This window comes from Mastigoproctus giganteus, chromosome 4 (genome assembly GCF_048544385.1).
Source record: "Mastigoproctus giganteus isolate SK-2022 chromosome 4, ASM4854438v1, whole genome shotgun sequence".
NCBI classification, from domain to species: domain Eukaryota; kingdom Metazoa; phylum Arthropoda; class Arachnida; order Uropygi; family Thelyphonidae; genus Mastigoproctus; species Mastigoproctus giganteus.
The window spans coordinates 195,456,690-195,478,315 of NC_143578.1; the positions used below are offsets into that span (position 1 = coordinate 195,456,690).

At 36.7% G+C, this 21,626-nt stretch overlaps 1 protein-coding gene across 1 annotated transcript in view; it reads right to left on the reverse strand.

Annotated features, from left to right (window-relative positions):
- Positions 1-21,626, reverse strand: part of LOC150087301 (lysine-specific demethylase 8-like) — a 75,468-nt gene that overhangs the window by 19,828 nt on the left and 34,014 nt on the right. Inside the window, exon 6 of the mRNA XM_090371965.1 lies at positions 11,103-11,144. Coding sequence (XP_090228091.1) covers positions 11,103-11,144 — 42 coding nt within the window. The remainder of the gene's footprint in view (positions 1-11,102; positions 11,145-21,626) is intronic.

The window sequence follows — 21,626 nt, forward strand, 5'->3', positions numbered from 1 at the left end:
TCTGAAATATCCTGCATCTTGTTTTCCAGGCTTCTGCTCATTCCAATAGAAGCAGTGCAAGAATCACTTTCACCTCTGCCAGTGGCTACTGTTAATCTATTAGTCCTTGTATCCCCCCAGGCTAGCAGTTTTCTGACCCACCTAACACTGCCTCGATAGCATCAGCAAATATTCTGGCACCCTTTCTATTTAAGTGTATCCCATCCCCGTAGAAGCAGTCTCTCCTGTTAACAAGTACAGAGCAGGCTGAAAAAATTCTACCACTTGAGCCTTGCACAATCTTTCCAGGGCCGAATTGATTGACAAGGCTCTCATCATATACTTCCTCCTATCGTGTCTGGGCAGAATTGGAGACGCTTTCAAATTCAACGCTAATTCACGGCTTTTTTTTCAAGAAAGTTAAGTCATGAATAGTTAATCCAGATTTTTTGAAACAATTGCTAATACAGCTAATACAGGTTTTGGAAACTTCATTCCAAGCACTCATTGTCATATGATGTGGATCTAGTAGTAGTAGTAGTGGCATGTGATGCAAGAAAGCAAGTGTATATAAGCTTATGCAGCATCAGCAAAAAAAAAAAAAAAAAAAAATCACTATTCCCTCCAAATGCCTCTCCAGTTCCTCCTTTAATTTATTCAACCTATCAACTTCCACAATGACAGCATTAGCATTAGTAGAGGCATTTGATGCAAGAAAGCAAGCTTATGCAGCATCAGCCAAAAAAAAAAAAAAAAAAAAACCACTTCCACTTCACCCCTCTGTTCGTTAAAAATACCTGTACAGCTGAGCCTTAAACTTATTTAGGCTATCAACCTCCACCACAAGGGATGGAAGTCTGTTCCACCAATCAACCCCCCGCTAGCTAAAGGCAAATTTCCGCACGTCTATCCTACATCTGTCTTTCCTCAATTTGAATTTATGCCCTCTCAGGTGATTTTTCTGAGCTAGAGGAAGAATCCCATCAGCATTGAGCATGCTTAAACCATTCAAGGCTTTATACACCTCTATCAGATCACCTCGCTGGTGCCTAGTCTCCAGACACTAATTTGCAAAACTTAAGCCTTTCTTCGTAAGAGCACCCCTTTGTTCCATTCACTAATCTTGTTGCCCTTCTCTGTACTCGTTCCAGCAGCTCTACATCCTTCTTGAAATGAGGCCTCCAGACCTGTATACAGTACTCTAGGTGTGGCCTGACCATCGCCTTATACAATGGAATAATCACCTCCTTATCCCTGCTGGAAAAATTCCTGTATATCATTGACAATACTCCATGAGCTACTCTTGCAGCCCATCTGCACTGCTCAGAGAACTTCATATCTGCCTGCACAACCACCCCCAAGTCCCTTTCATTCTCTACCACTGTCAGTGTAGTACCACAGAGTTGATACGTTGCTCTGGAGTTGCTGTTTCCCATGTATAGTACTTTACATTTGTCAATGTTAAACTTCATTTGCCACCTCTCAGCCCATCTGCTCAACCTTTCCAGATCCTGTTGCAGCAGCATAGTGTCAGTAGTGTCCTTGACAACCCTGCCAACCTTTGTATCGTCTGCAAACATGGACATTAAGCCCGATATACCATCATCAATTCAATATTTATAAATATCATTTATAAATACAGAAAACAATAATGGACCCAACACTGAGCCCTGAGGGACTCCACTAATAACATCAGTCCACGATGAGCAGTGTCCATTGATTACCACTCTCTGTCTTCTCCCCCTCAACCACCCCTTTATCCATAGCAGCAATTTATTACTATTATCCATTACTAAGATCCAAGTATATAATATCAAAGTTATTCCCTGCATCCCGTTCTTTTGTGACTGCATCATAGTATCCAATCAAGTTGGTCAGGCAAGACTTCCCCTTAACAGAACCATGCTGTGTCTGAGCTATAACTGAAGTCTTGTCTAAATGATCCTGCAGTGCTTCTTTAACCAGTGCCTCCATTAATTTTCCTGGAACAGAAGTTAAGCTCACAGGTCTATAATTACTTGTGTCAGCCTTTGATCCTCCTTTGTGAATTGGGGTCACATTTGCACATTTCCAGTCTATGGGTACCTCCCCTGAGTCCAAGGAAGCTCTCATAATTATGGCTAAGGGTTTGCTTACTTCCTTTGCTGCCTCCTTTAATATAACTGAATAGATTCCATCCACCCCGGGTGCCTTTCTTGTGTTTATCTTCAACAGTTTCACCTCCACTTTACTCCCAGTTATTTCAAGATTCTGTAGCTTACTGCTAGAGTTGAATACACCTCTGGCATTCCCCTCGCTGAATAACTCCTCATGTGTGAATGTCGATGCAAAATATTCATTTAGTTTGTTAGCTACCTGAGCAGGATCATCAACACTTGACCCATCAATATCAAGTGGACCAATCTGATTCATCCCTTTCCTTCTAGAGTTTACATAAGTAAAGAACTCTTTGCTGTTTTTCTTTGCATCCCTTGCCAAGGATTTCTCGTAATCTGCCTTCGCCTGCCTAACCTCCTTTGTAACTTGGTTGCATATCAACTTGTATCTATCATAGGCTTCTGTGTCATGTGTTAATTTGTATGCATCCCATGCATTTTTCTTCTCTGCCATATGCCTCATTAGTTCATCTGACATCCATTTTGGCCTAAACCCTGAACAATATTTCTTAGTTGGTATGTAAAGCCTAGTAGCTTCCAAGATAAGTTCTTTGAATGCTTCCCATTTTGAATTTGCTGTTGGTAACATCATCAGTTGGTCCCACTGTATAGAATTTAAATACTGTCTCAGTCCATCGTAGTCGCCTTTACGGAAGCACCTTCCCTTTACCCCTAATGGTAGTTACCTCTTTGAGTAAATCCCACTTCAGCACACTGTGATCACTGCCACCTAGTGGTTCATTTATCTGCAGATTCTTAATGCATGAAGAATCACTGCTGATAATCAAATCAAGAGTATTACTCCTTCTAGTTGCCTCCCGAACATGCTGATGTAGAAAACAATCATCCAATAAATCCACAAAAGCCCTGCTAGTGTGTGAGTAACCAGCCCCCAAATTCCAGTCAATATCTGGGAAATTAAAATCTCCCATTATAAGACACTCTGATTTACTGGCCCACTCTATTTCCCTGTACAGTTCCTTATTATACTCATCAGAGTCATTAGGCCTATAGCACACTCCTACTCTCAATTTTGATCTCCCAATGTTTATGTCACACCAAACTGACTCCACACTGCACTGTCCAGCGATGTCGACTGGCTTCACTTCCTTGGTTTTTATGTGTTTCTCAACTAATAGCATAACCCCTCCCCCCTTCCTATTCTGTCTATCCTTTCTGTAGACGTTGTACTCCCCAAATTGCAGTTCTGCATCCCTTATATCTGTGTGACACCACGTCTCTGATATCCCAACAATATCTGCCTTCGATGTTTTGAGCAATACCTCAAATTCATCAAATTTATTTACTAAACTCCTAGCATTGGTGTACATGCAAGTATACCTGCACCTGTTTCTATTCTTAGCTACCCTAACAAAACCCATGTGTTTACTTGTACCGCAATGGCTCCCAGCAGTCTCTGAAATACCATGCATCTTATTTTTCAGGCTTCTGCTCATTCTAATAGAAGCAGTGCAAGAATCTCTTTCACCTCTGCCAGTGCTACTGTTAATCTATTGGTCTTTGTCTCCCCCAAGCTAGCAGTTTTCCGACCCACCTAACACTGCCTCGATAGCATCAGCAAATATTCTTGCACCCTTTCTATTTAAGTGTATCCCATCCCTGTAGAAGCAATCTCTCCTGTTAACAAGTACAGTCCAGGCTGAAAAAAATTCTACCCCTTGAGCCTTGCACAATCTTTCCAGGGCCGAATTGATCGACAAGGCTCTCATCATATACTCCCTCCTATCGTGTCTGGGCAGAATTGCAGACACTTTCAAATTCAACCCTAATTCTCGGCTTTTGTTCAACAGTGACCTGTACTTGTTAAGTAATTCTGCCGGTCTCCTACTCTTAATATTATTAGTGCCAACGTGTACAACTATATCACCTTTTGTGCCCTTAAAAGATGATATTCGCTCTACAACGTCATCAACCTTTGCCCCTGGCAGACATACCCTGGTCCTGTTCCACCTATCTTTTTTACAAAGCATGTTCCCCTTAGCTATAATTATGAGAGCTTCTTTGGACTCAGGGGAGGTACCCATAGACTGGAGATGTGCAAATGTGACCACAATCACAAAGGAGGATCAAAGGGCAACACAAGTAATTATAGACCTATTAGTTTAACTTCTATTCCAGGAAAATTAATGGGGGCACTGGTTAAAGAAGCACCGCAAGATCATCTACACAAGACTTCAGTTATAGCTCGGACACAGCATGGTTTTGTTAAGGGAAAGTCTTGCTTGACCAATCTGATTGGATACTATGATGTGGTCACAAAGGAACTGGATGCAGGGAATAAATTTGATATCATATATTTCGATCTTAGAAAGGCTTTTGATACTGCTGCACATGGAAGACTGCTGAACAAATTGGAGCAGTGTGGCATTGGAGGCAAACTGCTGCTATGGATAAAGGGATGGTTGAGTGGTAGAAGACAGAGTGGTAATCAATGGACACTGCTCATCGTGGACTAATGTTATTAGTGGAGTCCCTCAGGGTTCAGTGTTGGGTCCATTGTTGTTTTCTGTATTTATAAATGATATTGATGATGGTATATCAAGTTTAAAGTCCAAGTTTTCAGACAATACAAAGGTTGGCAAGGTTGTTATAGACACTAATGATAGTATGCTGCTGCAACAGGATCTAGAAAAGTTGAGCAGATAGGCTGAGAAGTGGGAAATCAAGTTTAACATTAACAAATGTAAAGTACTACATATGGGAAGCAGTAACCCCAGAATAACATATCAACTCTGTGGTACTACAATGGCAGTGGTAGAGAACGAAAAGGACCTGGGGGTAATTGTGCAGGCAGATATGAAGTTCTCTGAGCAGTGCAGATGGGCTGCAAAAGAGTAGCTCATGGTGTCTTATCAATGATATACAGGAATTTTTCTAGCAGGGATAGGGAGGTGATTATTCCATTGTATAAGGCAATGGTCAGGACGCACCTTGAGTACTGTATACAGGTCTGGAGGCCTCATTTCAAGAAGGATGTAGACCTGCTGGAACGAGTGCAGAGAAGGGCAACAAGGTTAGTGAACGGAACGAAGGGTTGCTCTTACGAAGAAAGGCTTAAGTTTTGCAAATTACAGTGTCTGTAGACTAGGCACCAGCGAGGTGATCTGATTGAGGTGTATAAAGCCTTGAATGGTTTGAGCATGCTCAATGCTGATGGGATTCTTCCTCTTGCTCAGAATAATCACCTGAGAGGCATAAATTCAAATTGAGGAAAGACAGATGTAGGATAGATGTGCGGAAGTTTGCCTTTAGCCAGCGGGTAGTTGGTTGGTGGAACAGACTTCCATCCTTTGTTGTGGAAGTTGATAGCCTAAATAAATGTAAGGCTGAGCTGGACAGGTATTTGGAATGAAAGGAGGGGTGAAATGGGAGCGTTTTTTTTTTTTTTTTTTTTGGCTGATGCTGCATAAGCTTACTTTCGTGCATCATATGCCTCTACTAATGCTAATAATATTACATTCATTTTTATTAGACATTTGAAAAGCAATGGCAACAGCTTTATTGCTTATAATTAAGTAAATAATCAGACTGAAAAGACTGGAAATAAGTTCCAGAATCTGCAAGTTATGCTGTCAATTCAACCAATCTGTATACCACAACATGAAAGACATTTTTGTAATTTTTTTCATGCTTTCTTTAAAAATTAAAAAATACGATGAACAGATCAAGACAAAAAAATGCCTTTTTTTTTTTTTTTTTTTTTTGGCTGATGCTGCAGCATAAGCTTGCTTTCTTGCATCATATGCCTCTACTAATGCTAACATCCGTGGTATGATACTTTCTCTTATCTGCTTCTTTCTATTTTGAATGCCAAAATAGCCTTAAAATGAGGCATTTCTTTAATTATTTCAGATACACCTGTCCAAGTGTACACAATGAAGATTTTCATAACTGTAAAGAACAAAAATGAAACTAATAAGGAAAAGGTTTTTGACCACCAAATTATAATATAATCCTTTTTACTCTAGATTTGCATTCTGATATTTTTAAGAATAGTTTCTTTATAGTAAGCTACAAAGCAAACAGTAAGTGTAATTAAGTCATTGTATGCCTTTATGAAGAAACTCACAGAAACCAAAACCTAAAGGACACTGTTCTTACTAATGTCATTATGTAGCTAAGCAGGCTGTTGTCTATTTTCACGATGTACAGTAAACTGGTTTTTCCCTGTAAAGAACGCTTCCTTTAGAAGCATGGGCTCGTTTATAAGAAATTGATAACTTAAGAAGGAGGAAAACAAATTTTTATACTCTGATACTGCCCCAAGATGACCAGAGGGCTTTACAGCTTTGTTGTGACTTTTTGGCAATCAATATACTAGTACCACAGTTATTGAGCTATGCACTTTTTGGAAAAGAATAGTGACTCAATCTTGCAATGTGCATATTTTCTAACATTTCCACCTCTCTGGACATGATCAGAAGTCTTTGAGTTCAAGCAAACAATGTTCTGGCTCTGGGTTTTGTTGTAATTCTGGGTAATAGAATTATGAGGTGTGGCTATTAAATAATGAGACTGTTGCAATAAAATAAATATAATGAAATATTACATACTTTACAAGTTATCTCCTTCAAAATAAATGCCTTGGGCTTACACACTGTTCCATACATTTCTTCCAAACACAGAAACATTTCTGGAAGTCATCTTCTGTAATCTCTTTTAACACCTTGATTGTTTTTTGATGAATGTCTTCATTGGACTGAAAATGGGTTCCCTTAAGTCAGTGGTTTCCAAACTTTATGTTACTACACCCCCTTTTAAAAAAAATCTAATCTTGGCACCTCCCCCCCCTTTATTTCATAAAATAATACAGACACATTTTTAAATGGTAAAAAATGTATTAATAGAAAAAATTAAAAAAAAACGTAATTGACAGAAAAATAACAAGGTTTTTTAAATTAATTTGTTTTTAATGCGATGGATGTGCTTGTTTATTAGCATAAAGTTTATCAAATCTAGGTGTCATTGAGGACAGTGCTACTCGTAGCTCTTTTTCTACTACTAAATGGGCTCAATATTTGGATTTCATCGCAGCTAATGCAGAAAATCCCATTTCGCATAAATATGATGTTACGAATGGCAGCAGTACTTGCATTGCTTTGCTTGACAAAGTATTATATTCTTCACTTCGATTCAACCAAAATTGAACTAGGGTTTCACTCTGAAATTTTTGTTTCAATGAAGTATCGCATGATAATTCTATCAATTTTTCCTTTTCAATAGTTGTCAATCCAAATTCATCATCTTGTTCATCGACAAATGGATTCTGTATCCACGCAAACTTTGTAAAATCAAGATCTTCGAAATAATGTGAAAAGTGCATTAGCAAGCCATCCAAGTATTCAGTAAATAGATTTTTGTTTGCTTCAATATTAATTAACTCTGGAGCAGAAATCATTTAAAAGAAACATGTCGAACTTATTTTTTTGTAAATTTGATTTCCATAGCTCCAATTTTTTTATGAATGCTTTCACTTTGTCTTTTGAATCAGTGAATGCATTTGTGGTCCTTGCATTGATTTATTCAAAACACTTAATTTTCCAAAAATTTCAACCAAATAGGCAAGTTTAACAATAAAGTTATCATTCTTAAATAAATTTGCCTCTTCATTATGATTTTCATCAAGAAAAATTGCAATCTCTTCTTTGAGTTCAAACACCCTTTGAATCACTTTTGCATGAGATAGCCAGCACACTTCACAATAGTATAGAAGTGAGGTATAATTAGCTTCCACATCTTCACACAGCTTTGCAAACAACCTAACTTTTAAAGGACTGTTTTTTATGTAGTTTATAACTTTCGTAACTTTTGTAAAAATGTTGTTAAGTTCCTCGCTCATATTTTTTGACACAAGAGCTGCTCTGTGAAGCATGCAGTGCATCCAGATAACTTTGGGTGCTTTCCTTTTAACTAATGCTTGAAGACCTGCCTTGTGTCCTAACATTGACTGTGCTCCATCAGTGCAGAGTCCAATGCAGTTATTCCACTTTATGTCGTTCTCATCAAAAAAGCCGACCGGGCTAGCCTAGTGGGTAAAGTACCTGCCCGGCAACCCAAAGGTCGCGGGTTCGATTCCCGACTCGGGCTTGGATCAAAGTATCTGCAAAAACCTTGGGAGGTGCAATATGGCCACAGAAGCCGATGCGCCAACAACTATCAAAAAAAAAAAAAAAAAAAAAATCTCATCAAAAAAAGTGTCAATTATATTAAAAATTTCATTGTATGTGGCCTTTCCAGGAATGGGGTTGCGTTGCAAAATAATGTATCTTCCATTATATTAGTTTCTGCAACATATCGAACATATGCAATTAAATGAGCATCTTCAGCTACATCAGTTGCCTCATCTACTTGTATGACGAATTTTGAAGTACGCAGCCGAGAAACTAACTGATCGCAAAGATCTTCAGATATATCATCGATTCTTCTGCCAACTGTATTATCAGTGAGAGGTATTTGTCGCAACTGTTTCGCATATGATTTGCCGAATATTATTTTAACCATATAAATAGCTGCTGGCAAAACTAGAGTTTCTCCTATTGTGTGTGGTTTTTCACAATTTGCGATTCTGTAAGAAACTTGGTACGACGCTAGCAATGCATTTGATGGAACAGAAACAATTTTTTTGAATGTTTGCTTTTGTTTATTAAACTCATCTAATTTTCTTTTAAAAAATTCTATGGGCTTACCAACATATTCAGAATGCATAGTTTTAAGGTGCCGTTTTAATTTGCCTGGTCTCATACTATCTGCAGCCAAAGCTTTCGTACAAAACAAACACATTGGTTTTTCCAAGCCATCTATAATAACACTTGTGAATCCTAATGATAAATAGGATGAATCATATTTTCTTGTCTTGGGAGTTCTATCTCCTTGTTCCCTGTTGCTTGTATTCCCACTACCTTTACTTGTATCTGCATCAGTATCTTCATTATTAGTGGATTTTCTCTTGTAACCAGTCAAAAATTTATCCATTCATCTAAAAATATTAGGATTAAATTTATATTCTTAAAAAATACAACTTCTAAATTACTAACGATTATTATCAGTAAGTAATCATGCCAAAAACAATAAAAAACACAATCGCACACCGCTGAAACCATATTTGCAATCTACCTATATATGTCATACATAGTACGCACTAAATTATATATATTACATTACATCATATCAATCATAATTCATCAATCCATTTCAGCAAAATATAATTTTTTTTTTCCCAAATAAATGTTTATCTCATGTTTATATCGAAGTTAGAGTGAGATAGGTGATGGTAAATGCTTTAAAAAATAGGTTATAAAATTTAATGTTATGTTATGAAAATTACATTTCTGTTAAACTTTTCGCACCTCCTTTTGCACTAGTCTGCACCTCCCAGTTTGGAAATCGCTGCCTTAAGTGCACTTTTCAGTTTTCAGAGAAGAGAAAAAATCATAAGGTGCTAGGTCTGATGAGTAGGGTGCAAGTTCACACACAGGGATTTGTTTTTTGGCCAGAAAGTGGCAAACAGAGAGTACATTGTGTGATGGAGCACCGCCTTGATAGAGCATTCAACCACAATCAGGTCTAAATTTTCAGTTAAAATTTGTCTAACTGTTTTTGTTCGTACTGAGTAATGATACAACCATTCTAATGCTTAAATTATGATGACTTCTAATCAATGTCCTTATCCAGTTCACATTTTCATTAGTTTTCATGGATACTGGATAGCCTGGTTGTTCATCTTCCACATTCTCTCTTCCTTCTAAAAATCTTTTATGCCATTCAAACATGTGAGCTCTTGACATAGTATCTTCTCCTTAAATTTGATGTAGCAACTCATAACTTTCATCTGGTGTTTTCCTTATTTTTGTTAAAAATCTAAGGTTGATTCATTGTTCAATTATTTATTCTCTCATTTTTCCAGTAAACTGCAACAGCACAAGGTAATGAAAACCTGTCTCACTGCAAAGCAAAATGGGCATGTTGCAACATGACTTAGAAGACTAGGGAAAGTTTCAAGGTCAAATCCTTGAAAAAATCCTTGAGAAAAATATCTCAACAACTTACGTCTCAGAATTAATGTGACAAGTAAGCTTGAATTTCTTTTACTTTTTGAATATGTTGTTGTTGTTGGGTTTTAGAAGCATCAGAGACTAAGGACATATTGCTCTGTGTATACTGTCCATGCTACCTTTGCCTGAGACTGACTAAATCACACACTTTGTGAAAAAGGTCCATAAAAATGAGTAACGCCATTGAAGGGACTCAAACTCAGATCTTTTCCACCCGGTGCGGGGAGGACAGCAATTCTACCAACTGTGCTACCCAAGAGAGCTGCTTTTTGAATATAAACTTAATCATGGTGCGTATAACGAGCAGAAAGTCTATCTTCTTGTGGATTCATACAGACCATGGTTTTGTAAGTCACTATTTCAAAAGCACCTTCAAATTTAAATTAGAGGTGTCAGTTTTTTAGAATGAAACACGACATCAGATTTCTCACAGTATTTTGAAGACAAAGTACATCTTTGCAATTTGGCATACCTTATGACATTTCGATAAAATTAACAAATTGATAAAATTAATGAATAAAATTTAAACCCTTGCTGAGATATAAGGGTTATGAATATTTTTCCTTGAAACGACAATGACAAAATATCAAAATTTAAAAGAAAAGTAGAGATTGCTGGAAAAACTAGACTGTATCAGAAAGTTGTTTCCTTTGTTCAGCACCACTCAAAATTTGTGAGCAAAATGAAATTCCCATACATGAATGAGTAAAAACCATCAGAAAGGACCTGGAAAATTTCTAGAGAAGGAAATTTAAAGGTTAAAAAAAAAGCAATCTTAAAATTATAAGTTTTTAATAAAAACTATAATAGGTGACAAAGACATTTAAATGTCTTTGTCACCTATTACTATGAAACAGTGTTACCAAAATGTTTGTAAAAAGGTTTATAAGCATACCTGATCAAATAACTGATGTTGAGCTAAATATCCAACTTCAACCTGATTTAAAAAAAAGAAAAAAAGAAAGTAGTTATTATAAATTTAATTCTAAATAACAGATTTTTCAAAAATTTAAATCCTCAAACCTACACATGACACAGTCTTTATATATATATATATTCGTTGATACATAATGAAAAACATTCATATTTAATTAATTTAATTCTGATCCAATTCAATTTCATTATAATTCACATTCAAAGAACTCTCTTACAATCACAAAAACCTATGCATAATAGTAAAATGTCTAACAGAAATAAGAGTAATTTTTTCCTCACCATTCTTAGAGCTGTTTTTAGAGATTTCGAGATGCAAAGGCAATTACAAGCCTTAATGCGCCAAACAAAGATTGGAAAAGTAATAAAGAGAGATTTTTTGTGGAAAATGCACATTCTTTTCTGAGAGATGTAGAAGTTTTTATTTTTAGAGTTCTCAAAACACACTGAAAGCTCATTATAACAAGTATTACAGATTAATTTACTCATTTCTTTAATACAATTAAAGTTTATCTGTGCATATTTAAGTTGGATAGTTGTCTTGAAAATAGCTCAACTGAAGCAGATTACTTTTGAAAAGATGTACTTCACTTGATGTCATATGTCTTCAATCTTGACTAACTTTTTCCAATTAAATTAAACAAAAAAAAAAAAAAAAAAAAATTCTAAAATTTACTTAAAAATCTCTAAGTAAATGTTCCAGACCCAGACATTTTGAGGTCCATCCTGCATTATCTATGGAGCCCTCTAAAAATACATACAAAAAATACTTTATTAATAAAAAAATTAAAAGTTTCTACTTTCAGCTTGCAACTGCCAATGGACTTTTCTGCTTGCAAACTCTTTTTACAATTTCTATTGTGTCCAAACTCTTGAAGATGTTACTTTGTATGGACATTATGGTCAAACCCTTTAGCTTATCATGTATCATAGTGGACACACAATAAGCTAACTATAAAAATTAATAAGCATATTAATGCATATTAATATGCTTTCCCATCCAATTACCAAAGCAATGCATATTTAATGATGGTAACACATTAAAAAACTCAAAATAACTACATGTGAAAAGTGGGCATACTGATCTATGTAAATAACTGTACCATGTATAGCCTAGAATAGCCAACATGCAGTGGTGCAAAGAAGCACTAGCATAGATATTCTGGATTGGTAACCAGTAAGGATACGTCTGATACACAAAATCATAAAGAATGAAACTTCTTTATTTTTAACCCTATAATGAGTGCTCCTTGGGACAGTGTGCCAGAGGCATTTTTTTATTTTTTATTTAAATAATAAAATATATATGGAGAGATATCAATGCAAATTTATAAATTTCTCAATTATCTCGATATTGTGTTTCCATTCAACATATAATCATTGTTTTGTTATTGATGAAGTCTGACCATAAAAAATAAAATACAATGTTTACTTAAATCTGTTCTTGTATATAATTATCAAGTGTTGAAAAACAAGAATTTAAAATTACCAAAGCACACTAGCATTACGTTTAATCCATGCATCTCCCAAGAGAAATCTCAATTGCATCCAATCACCACAGTGCAGTTTCTCAATTTTTGTTTTTTTTCAAGTTTCATTCACCAACAGTGAAGATAATGTCCAAATACAAGTGTTAAAAAATATATTAAAATAACATGTCTGAAGTGCAGCAGAAGAGATTTTATTTTTTAAAATAATTAAAAATACACACTAAAAAAAAAGGGTTTTTCTTTGTGGGTGTTTATAATATATTGAAATAAAGATGGCAAACAATTTTGAGTTATTTCTTTCTGATTTTTAAGGTTATAAAATGGTTACATGTGGAATTACTCCTTGAAGTAAATATATGTGACAGTCAGGGGTTTAAGATACATCGTATTCTGGCAGTTTCAAGATCAGATCAAGAACGAAGTACAGAAAAAAAGGAACCACAGGCAAACTGATCACAGTGTGTTAACATCAGATCTTAAACAAATAACTACTATCACAGGAAATGGCATGATCAATTATAATTCTCCTAAATAAAGACAAAAACCCTGGCCCTTTCCTTTGTTAGTAGTAATTTCTTTAAACAGATCTGACATTGTCACACTATGCTCACTATGGTTCCTTTATTTTTTGTCTTCTCTTGTCTAAACATTTTTAGATTTAGACACATTCAGCTTGTTCCTATCTCCAAGATTTTTAATCTTTCCATCACAGTGTGTTAACATGGGTATCCTTGGGTATCCTCAGTATTCTCTTAGCATTGGTTTGCATTAGCATTAGCATTAGCATTAGCAGAGGCATATGATGCAAGAAAGCAAGCTTACTCAGCATCAGCCAAAAAAAAAAAAAAAAAAAAAAAACACCCACTCCCATTTCACCCCTCCGTTCGTTCGAAATACCTGTCCAGTTGAGCTTTAAATTTGTTTAGGCTATCAACTTCAACAACAAGTGATGGAAGTCGGTTCCACCAACCAACCACCCGCTGGCCAAAGGCAAATTTCCGCACATCTATCCGACATCCGTCCTTCCTCAATTTGAATTTATGCCCTCTGAGGTGATTATTCTGAGAAAGATGAAGAATCCCATTGGCATTGAGCATGCTCAAACCATTCAAAGCCTTATACACCTCTATCAGATCACCTCGCCGGTGCCTAGTCTCCAGACTCTGTAATTTGCAAAACTTAAGCCTTTCTTCGTAAGAGCAACCCTTTGTTCCATTTACTAATCTTGTTGCCCTTCTCTGTACCCGTTCCAGCAGCTCTACATCCTTCTTGAAATGAGGCCTCCAGACCTGTATACAGTACTCAAGATGTGGCCTTACCATTGCCTTATACAAGGGAATAATCACCTCCTTATCCCTGCTAGAAAAATTCCTGTATATCATTGACAAGACACCATGCGCTACTCTTGCAGCTCGTCTGCACTGCTCAGAGAACTTCATATCTGCCTGCACAATTACCCCCAGGTCCTTTTCATTCTCCACCACTGTCAGTGTAGTACCGCAGAGTTGATACGTTGCTCTGGGGTTACTGTTTCCCATATGCAGCACTTTACATTTGTCGATGTTAAACCTCATTTGCCACCTCTCAGCCCATCTGTTCAACCTTTCCAGATCCTGTTGCAGCAGCATTATATGCTCATCACAGGAGTCTACTGTTATTCATCCTATCCAGAATGTTATAATCACTATCTCTGAAAATCTTAACTGTATTAGTTACTTTTTTGAGTATTCTCTAATGTCAGTAAACTTTAGCAAATACAAATGCTAAATGAAAAATGTTTAAGGACATTATTCTGGCAACTACTAAGCTTTTTATATCAACAAAAAAAAAGTTACTGTACAAGATATAGACAAGGTATAATCTTGTGGCAGAGAAGAAAGATGATTATTAATTATCAGGACCTTGACTCCTACAGTAAATTAAAATAAATGATGTAAAGTGTGACATGCTAAGATAAATTATGAAAAACCTTAGCTAAAAGTCCAAAGAACAGTAGCAAGGAATTCTTTGTTAGTAAAAGGAAAGGAACCAGACATATTGGTACACTTGATAAGTAAAAGCATCAATGATCCTCCAATATTGCTGAATGAATAAAAAGCATCTATATTTCACGTGGTGAAGAAGCTTTTGAACTTAAGGATACCAGTGGCCTAGCTAATACCAACTGGGAGTTAAATAGTCAATTTTAAAATAACTGAACAATTACTAGAAGTAAAATTATTAAATTAAAACTGAACGAGACAACAAGAGCTGATATAATTTACCCACTTGTATTGAAAGAAGCAACAAAAGAGATAATCAAACCATTACCTATTATAATGCAAGTACTCCCAAAATCAGGAGAAGTTCCTATAGATTGAAGATGTGCAAACATTTCTCCTATTCACAAAAATGGTTCAAAGAATGAAAAATGAGCAAGTACAGAACTGTAACCCTGAACTCTCACACAGAGAAGATTATAGAATTTGTAGTTAAGAATGTAATACAAAATCATTTGGACAGAAATGGAATTATAAGGGAACTGCAGAATGGCTTTATTAAGAGGAGAACATGCTTGACTCTCAAATTATCTACTATAAAGTTGTCACTAAAGAAATGAATGCAAAGAATAATTTTGGCATCACTTACTTAGATTTTAGAAAAGCTTTTGATATAACATCACATGAATGACTGTTGTATAAATTAGAGCAAATGTCACATTAGAGGGAAATTCACTACTATGAGTAAAGGGATGGTTAAGTTATAGGGAACGGAGAGTAGTTATGATATAATATTGATGTAATTATTTCAAGTTTAATATCTAAGTTTGCTGATTATACAAAGGTGAGGAGTGATCAAGGATAGCAGTTAATACATGCTACTTCAACAAGATTTAGATAAATTATTTAGATGAGTTAAGAAAGGGCAGTGAGGTATTACACAAAGAAATGCAAGGTCCTAGAGTAATGTACGACTTTGGTAGCACCAAACCTAATAAAAAATAATAATGAAAAGGACTTGTGAGTAACTACTCAGCTTGAGATGAAATCCTCTGAAACTTGGCAGGTTGCTAGGATGGCTTAGGGGTTTTGCAATATAGAAACTTTTCCAGTTGATTATTCCATTGCATAAAGGTTATGCCATAGTGGGTTACGGCATAACCCACATCTTGAATATTACACACTTGGTTGTTGTTGTTGTTGTTATTTGGTTTTTAGGAGCATTAGCAACTGAGGCCATATTGCTCCGGGAATATGCTGTGGTCATTCACTGACCTTTCCGCATCCTCCGTATTTGGTGGTGACGGGCTCGAACCTCGGTCTAATCAAGAAGCGTGTGCTACGCACTGCTGCTCCTTCCCACCTGGCTACAGAGGCGCTTCAATACACACTTGGGAACTCCATACTGGGAAGACTGTTGGATGAATATAACATGATCTAGCCAAGGAGGATGTCTTTATGTGTGTTAGGTGCCTAGAGAGCCAAGAAATTAGGCGCCAACTCAACTTTCTGATAGGTATTTATGAGAGTTTGAAGTGTAGGGTAGATGCCCTTGAAGAAATTAATATTAGGGCTCATCAAGCTCTCAGCTGCATAACTCAATGCCAGAGCTCACTCCTGTGCAGCAGGCAACACAGAGGCAATCTCCAAGACAAAATGCGCTGGTCACAAAAAAACTAGTTATTGTTGGTGATGACTCTAATGTCAGGGAGATGGGGAAGATATTATGCAAAAAGGATAGGTGGAACAGGACCAGGGTATGTCTTCCAGGGTCAAAAGTTGATGACATTGTAGAGCAGATATCATCTTTTAAGGTCACAAAATGTGATACTGTTGTACACATTGGCACTAATGACCTTAAGAGTAAGAGATCTGCAGATTTAATTAGCAAGTACAGGTCAATGTTGAAAAATAGTCCCAAGCTAGGGTTGAATTTGAAAGTGTCTGCAATTCTGCCCTGACAATATGGAGTATATGATGAGAGCCTTGTCAATCAACTCAGCCCTGGAGAGATTGTGCAAGGCTCATGGGGTAGTGGTCTGTGCCTGTTAACTGGAGAGACTGTTTCTATAGGGATGGGAGTACACTTAAATAGAAAGGGTGCAAGAATATTTGCCAATGCTATCGAGGCAGTGTTAGGTGGGTCAGAAAACTGCTAGCTTGGGGGGGGGATATAAAGATTAAATGATTAACAGTGGCCGCAGGCAGAGGCAAAAGTGATTCTTGCACTGCTTCTACTGAAATGAGCAGCAGCCTGCAAAGTGAGGTACTGGGGATTTCAAGGCCTGCTGGGAGTCATCGTGGAACAAGTAAATACATGGGTTGTGTTAGGGTAACTAAGAGTAAGAATAGGTGTATGTATACTTGCATGTACACCAATGCAAGGAGTATAGCAAATAAATTTAATGAACTTGAATGCTGGTCAAGACATCAAAAGCTGATATTGTTGGGATATCAGAGACTTGGTGCCACACGGATATAAGCAGTGATAGGCATTTATGAGAGTTGGAATTTGGGGAGTACAACGTGTACAGAAAGGATAGACGGGTTATGCTGTCAGTTAAGAAATACATAAAATCTAAGGAAGTGCATCCAACTGACTTTGATGGACAATGCAACGTTGAGTCAGTGTGGTGTAACATAAGAACTGGGAAATGGAAAATAAGATTAGGTGTGTGTTATAGGCCTAATGAATCTGATGATTATAATGAGCAATTGTTCAGAGAAATAGAGTGGGCTAGTAAATCAAAATGCCTTATAATGAGAGATTTTAACTTTCCAGATATTGACTGGAACTTGTGGATTAATCAGTCGCACACTAGCAAGTCTTTTGTGGATGCTGTTTTCTACAGCAACATGTTCGAGGCAACCAGAGGGAGTAATATTCTTGATTTGATTATCAGCAGTGATTATTCATGCATTAAGAATTTGCAGATAAAGGAACCACTGCGTGACAGTGATCACAGTGTACTGATGTGAGATTTACTTAAAGGTGTAACTACCATCAAGGGTAAAGGGAAGGGCTTTTATAATTCATCTGTAATGCTACTAAATAACACTGACTCAAATCTGTAAAACGACTTTACTATGATAAAATAAAATAAAATACATACGTACGTACTGATTGTATAACTATATGTTAAAATATTAAAACAAAATAAAATAAATTCATAACAAGAATAAAATTCAATAAAATATATAAAATTAAAAGCAATAAAAGTTCTTTAAAACCACTAATACAGGAGCTTTCAGCAGCAGTGGCCACCTTCATCAGCTATAGTGGTTGCAGGATGACCGACAATCTATATGTTTGTCATCCTGCAACCCTATATGAAATATAGATTGTCGGTCATCCTGCAACCACTATAGCTGATGAATGCGGCCACTGCTGCCGAAAGCTTCTGTATTAGTGGTTTTAAACAACTTTTATAGCTTTTAATTTTACATATTTTATTCTTGCTATACAACATTTATTTTATTTTGTTTTAATATTTTAACATATAGTTATACAATCAGTACGTATGTATTTTTTAAAATTTTATCATAATAAAAACGTTTTACAGATTCGAGTCAGTGTTATTTAGTAGCATTACAGATGAATTACAGAGTTCCTGACTCCAGAGGCCTTTTCACTGGAAGGGCTTTTGCTTTTGTAAAGGTGACTACAGTGCTCTCAGACAGTTTTTAAATTCTATACAGTGGGATCAACTGATGACGTTACCAATGGTGAATTCTAAATGGGAAGCTTTCAGGGACTTAATCTTGGAGGCTACTAGGCTTTCCATTATAACTGAGAAATACTGTTCAAGGTTTAGGCCTAAATGGATGTCAGATGAATTAATGAAGCTCATGGCAGAGAAGAAAAAATGGATGGGATGCATATAAATTATCAGGTGACACAGAAGCCTATGGCTGATATAAGCTAGTCTGTAATCAAGTCACAAAGGAGGATAGGCAGGCAAAGGCAAATTATGAGAAATCTTTGGCAAAGGATGCAAAGAAAAACAGCAAAGAGTTCTTTACTTATGTAAACTCTAGAAGGAAAGATATGAATCAGATTGTTCCACTTAACATAGATGGTTTGACTATTGATGACCATGATCAGGTAGCTGATAAACTGAATGAATATTTTGCATCTACATTCACACATGAGAAGTTATTCAAGGAGGGAAATGCCAGAAGTTTATCAAACTCTAACAGGGAGCTAAGTGATTTTGTGATAACTGAGAGCAAAGTGGAGGAGAAATTGTTGAAGTTAAATATAAGGAAGGCCCCTAGGGTGGGTAGGATCTATCCAGTTATATTAAAGGAGGCAGCAAAGGAAGAAAGCAAACCCTTAGCCATAATTATGAGAGCTTCCTTAGACTCATGGGAGGTCCCTATGGATTGGAGGTGTGCAAATGCATCCCAATTCACAAAGGGGGTTCATCAAAATGTTATATGAGTAACTATAGACCTGTTAGTTTAACTTGTGTTCTAGGGAAAATAATGGAGTCACTGGTTAAAGAAGCATTGCAGGATCATCTAGGCAAGACTGGAGTAGTAGTTAAGAGAGAGCATGGATTTGTTAAAGGGAGGTCTTGTCTGACCAATGATTTATGGTGTGGTCACAAAGGAACTGGATGAAAAAAAATAATTTTGATATCACATACTTGGATTTCAGGAAAGCGTTTGATACTGTTGCACATGGAAGACTGCTGTACAAATTGGAGCGGTATGGCATTAAGAGAAAGTTGCTACAATGGATAAAGGGATGGTTGAGTGGGAGACAACAGACAGTGGTAATCAATGGACACTGCTCTTCGTGGACTAATGTTATTAGTGGAGTTCCTCAGGGTTCAGTGCTGGACCCATTGTTGTTTTGTGTATTCATCAACGATATTGATGAGGGTATATCAGGCTTAATGTCTAAGTTTGCAGATGATACAAAGGTTGGCAGGGTTGTTAATGATAGTATAGGCAGTATGTTACTACAAATGGATCTAGATAAGTTGGGGTAATGGGCTGAGAAGTGTCAACTGAAATTTAACATTGACAAATACAAAGTACTATATACAGATAGAAGTAACCCAAGAGAAACGTACCAATTGTGTGGTACTACACTCAGGGAAGTGGAGAGTGAAAAAGACCTGGGAGAAACTGTATAGTCAGATATGAAGTTCGTTGAGCCGTGCAGACGGGCTACCAGAGCAGGTCATGGAGTCTTGTCGATGATATATAGGAATTTTGCTAGCAGGGACATGGAGGTGATTATCACATTGTACAAGGCAATGGTCAGACCAGACCTTGAATACTGTGTACAGGTCTGGAGGCCTCATTTTAGGAAGGATGTAGAGTTGCTAGAACAAGTACAAAGGAGGGCAACAAGAGTGGTGAGGGGAACAAAGAGGTACTCTTACCAAGTAAGGCTGAAGTTCTGCAAATTGCAGCACCAGGAGACTAGGCACATGCGAGGTGATCTGATTGAGGTGTATAAGGCCTTGAATGGGTTGAGTAAGTTCAATGCTGATGGGATTCTTCCTCTTGCTCAGGTTAAGAACCTGAGGGCGCATATATTCAAACTGAGGAAAGACAGTTGTAGAATAGATGTGTGGAAATTTGCTTTTAGCCAGTGGGTAGTTGATTATTGGAACAGACTTCGATCTCTTGTTGTGGAAGTTGATAGCTTAAAAAAATTTAAGGCTGAGCTGGATAAGCATTTGGAGTGAACAGATAAGTGAAATGGGAGGGCTTTTTTTGGCTGATGCTGCATAAACTTACTTTATTACATTGTATGCCTCTGCTAATGCTAATGAACAAATTTTTCTTTAGTTAAGAAGCAACTGACTGTTGGAATAAATTAGATCAAAAGTCACAATACATGGAAATTCAATACTATGAGTGGACCCAATTTCCAACCCCCACTCTTGTGGAGGTCAGAAAATTTATCCAATCCAAATTTAAAGAAGAAGGTTTGGGCAAATACTCATTATTTACTTAAAATAAGTAAATTAAATAAGGGAAGGCGATACTGATTAATCTCAGAGCTTTTTTTTTTTTTTGGAAATCATAATGGGAACATAAGCTAATTCTTGACCAGATTAAGCACTTCTGTTTACACCTCCAGAACAGTGAAACTGCTTCATCCAACCAAAAGACACTAACAGGCTATCATTCATTCATTCACTTCAGGTCTTGCAGAGAAATGAAATAGAACATTTATTATTTCCTTACACAGTGCTATGAAAGTTGTTCAGGAGCATTTCAAATTGTTAAAATGAGCACACTAAAATTGCCAAAATAGCAAATTGGGTTGCTCTGGTCTCATTCTTGGGGTCCATTACAGTTTCAACTAATGTAAATGGTCTACTATAATTATGAGCAATTGGATTATGTATTAGTCATACATAATCCAATTGCTCAAATCTACAAATAGCAGTTCATAAATATCTTCAAACAGGCCTATGAGGCTGGGAATTTCCATACTATAATAATTAATGATAAACACCAGCCAAGAAATTGAACTGAAAATTTTACTATAAAATAAAATAATATACAGTGAAATGTGATGAAAATAAAAACACTGATTAAATTATAGTTACAATATAATTTAAAATATAGTTAAAAGCAATAAAATTATCTAAAATAAACTGGGTTAAAAGCGATAAAACAATGAAACCTGGAGCTTTCGGAGAACTGCCGTCTCCTTCTTCAACAGCATACTACTAGTGCTAAGACACATCCTTAAGTAGCAGGTCCATGGCACTCATGCACGTGATCATCAGACACATGATCTACATTCTCCATGCGCGTATCAGAAACGGGAGTGGCTCGGGAGCGTGTCAAACAGAAACGGTCATCCCTTCTGAGGACAACTGCCTCAAACAGGGGGTGTAAACGGATCCCCCTGTCCTTATTAATAGTATTGTGACTGGATGAACTGATTCGCAAGCTCTCGAGCCACTTGCGTTCCCAAAATCCATGGGCGCAGTCAGTAATGACCGCGTCTTCAGGGGAGATCCGATGCTGCTTTTCCCA